General features: G+C 41.3%; 1 protein-coding gene across 1 annotated transcript in view; it reads right to left on the reverse strand.

Moving 5' to 3' along the window:
- LOC134193777 (uncharacterized) overlaps positions 1–1,967 on the reverse strand; it is an 8,557-nt gene extending 6,590 nt beyond the window's left edge. Inside the window, exons 1-5 of the mRNA XM_062662611.1 lie at positions 1,713–1,967; positions 1,342–1,651; positions 662–755; positions 470–597; positions 45–112 (exon numbers count right to left, since the gene is read on the reverse strand). Of these exons, the coding sequence (XP_062518595.1) occupies positions 45–112; positions 470–597; positions 662–755; positions 1,342–1,651; positions 1,713–1,957 (845 nt within the window). The 5' untranslated portion in view covers positions 1,958–1,967. The remainder of the gene's footprint in view (positions 1–44; positions 113–469; positions 598–661; positions 756–1,341; positions 1,652–1,712) is intronic.
- Positions 1,968–2,500: the final 533 nt, after the last annotated feature.

Genomic DNA, 2,500 nt, shown 5'->3' on the forward strand with positions numbered 1-2,500 from the left:
TACTTTATACACTTTTAAATGCTTTTTCCACATCTGTAGCGTACCCTGTTGGCAGCTCTCCCCAAGGTGACTGCATTAGTAGCGACACCCAAGCAGCACGATCCAGCAGAGTCTACATGTGTGCAGAACAAGTTTGTGAAAACTTGCAGCATACGTTCATGCTTATCAATCAAATCTTTAAATTCTATTTGTCTGTTTGTCTTTGTGTCTGTCTGTTGGGTCTGTCTGTCTATTTGTCTGTCTGTCTGTCTGTCTGTCTGTCTGTCTGTCTGTCTGTCTGTCTGTCTGTCTGTGTATTTGTCTATTTTGTCTGTCTATTTGTCTGTCTGTGTGTCCGTCAATTTGTATGTCTGTCTTTTGTCTATTTGTCTGTCTGTCTGTCCATCTGTCTGTTTGTCTGTCCATCTGTCTGTCTCTCTACTTCTCAATTTTCTCAACATTCAAAACATTTCCAAGGCTCGATCATTACCTGCAAGTCAGATGCATATGACATGTTGTATCCCCACTGCATCATCACCGCCAAATATTTTCTTGGAAAGTGATCATAAGGCATCGGATTCAAGTGTCCTCCATAGCCTGTTCTATCCTGATACTGACCTGATTGATCAACAGACAAAGAACAGAAATGTTGACGTTCTTAATGACGCAGTTGCAAGCTCACCATTTGCTGTGAAATGTTCAGCATTGACTTGTGCCTTCAGCTCGTTTTCTAGCCATTCTGTTGAGTTGCTAAGTCCCAGTTTGTAACGAAGATACTAGAAAACATGTGAAACACTGAGTGTCTGCGATATGGCTGCACACACACACGCACACACACACACGCACACACACACACGCACACACACACACACACACACACACAAACACACACACACACACACACACACACACACACACACACACACACACACACACACACACCTCAAATAGTCACACACAGCTGTGACATCACTGAGACTCAAAAAATAGTGGGAGGCCAGCTGCTAAAGTTGTAGACTTGTGAGACTTTTGGCATTTTTCTAAAAGGTCACCCTCACAAATTAATGCAGTCCCTTATGGTATTATAGCCATGTTACATGATGTGGTGTGGTATTTGTACTTGATCACGAGTGTTACTGGATTGATAAATAGAAACTTGTTTGTCTGCTGTTTAAGTAATAAATTATTTGTTATTGATTAGCTACAATTTAATTAATTAACCAATTAATTAATTTTAATTAATTAATTAAATTAAATTAAATTAATTAAATTAATTAATTAGTTTGTAGTGAATTGTCATACAAACATATGACTCGATGTTCTTGTGATCGACCATCATGACCATTTAGATGACTCACTAACCTCTCCTGCCAGTGCCACGACTCCCCAGTTATTTTGTCCTCCATGGTATATCTTATCAGGATTCATCTGTGCTGCTAGTTGCTCCCATTTGGTAACCGTTTGTTTGTCCACTTTATCTTTAAGTGACATGTATGCAAACATGCATGGCATTGTGTAGAAGTTGCAGTGCCCCTGAGCACAAGTGCCTGCTACCAGGTCAGTAAAGGCTTTCGTAAGAGCCTTTGATGCACTGGCAAGGAGACTGGTGTCGTTAGTGTATCCTGTGACAATCAGTGTAGCTGCTGCATCGGCATAGCATGGAGTTGAGTACCTGTAAATCACGTGACTCACGTGACTCACGTGACTTTGGACTTTACTCCAAATAAACCTACTGAATTTCTCTGTGTTCGTACGGATCAATTATTGCTCCATCAGAATCTTGGAACTGCCTAAAGTAGTGGACAATCCCAGCCATTGTATCCAAGTAGGTCGTCTTGTTGAGGCCTGTTGGCTTGACAGGCAATGCCTTTGATATTGCATCCTTAGCCTTGTCAACAACTGGTTGCAATGTAAACGGAGGGAGAGCATGTAAAGATGTAAAATAAATACAAAGAAAAACAATAAGCTGACACCTCATTTTGAGCAATCACGTGATAGGAAATCACGTGACATGATTGCAAGGGTGTTAATTATTGTTTGTTGCAAATGATCAACTAAAGATGACTCACTAACCTCTCCTGCCAGTGCCACGACTCCCCAGTTATTTTGTCCTCCATGGTATATCTTATCAGGATTCATCTGTACTGCTAGTTGCTCCCATTTGGTAACCGTTTGTTTGTCCACTTTATCTTTAAGTGACATGTATGCAAACATGCATGGCATTGTGTAGAAGTTGCATGTCTGCTGAGCACAAGTGTTGTCTGCAAGCTCACTAAAGGCTTTCGTAAGAGCCTTTGATGCACTGGCAAGGAGACTCGTGTCGTTAGTGTATCCTGTGACAATCAGTGTAGCTGCTGCATTGGCGTAGCATGGAGTTGAGTACCTGTAAATCACGTGACTCACGTGACTCACGTGACTTTGGACTTTACTCCAAATAAACCTACTGAATTTCTTTGTGTTCGTACGGATCAATTATTGCTCCATCAGAATCTTGGAACTGCCTAAAGTAGTGGACAATCCC

This window comes from Corticium candelabrum, chromosome 18 (assembly GCF_963422355.1).
Source record: "Corticium candelabrum chromosome 18, ooCorCand1.1, whole genome shotgun sequence".
Taxonomy (NCBI): domain Eukaryota; kingdom Metazoa; phylum Porifera; class Homoscleromorpha; order Homosclerophorida; family Plakinidae; genus Corticium; species Corticium candelabrum.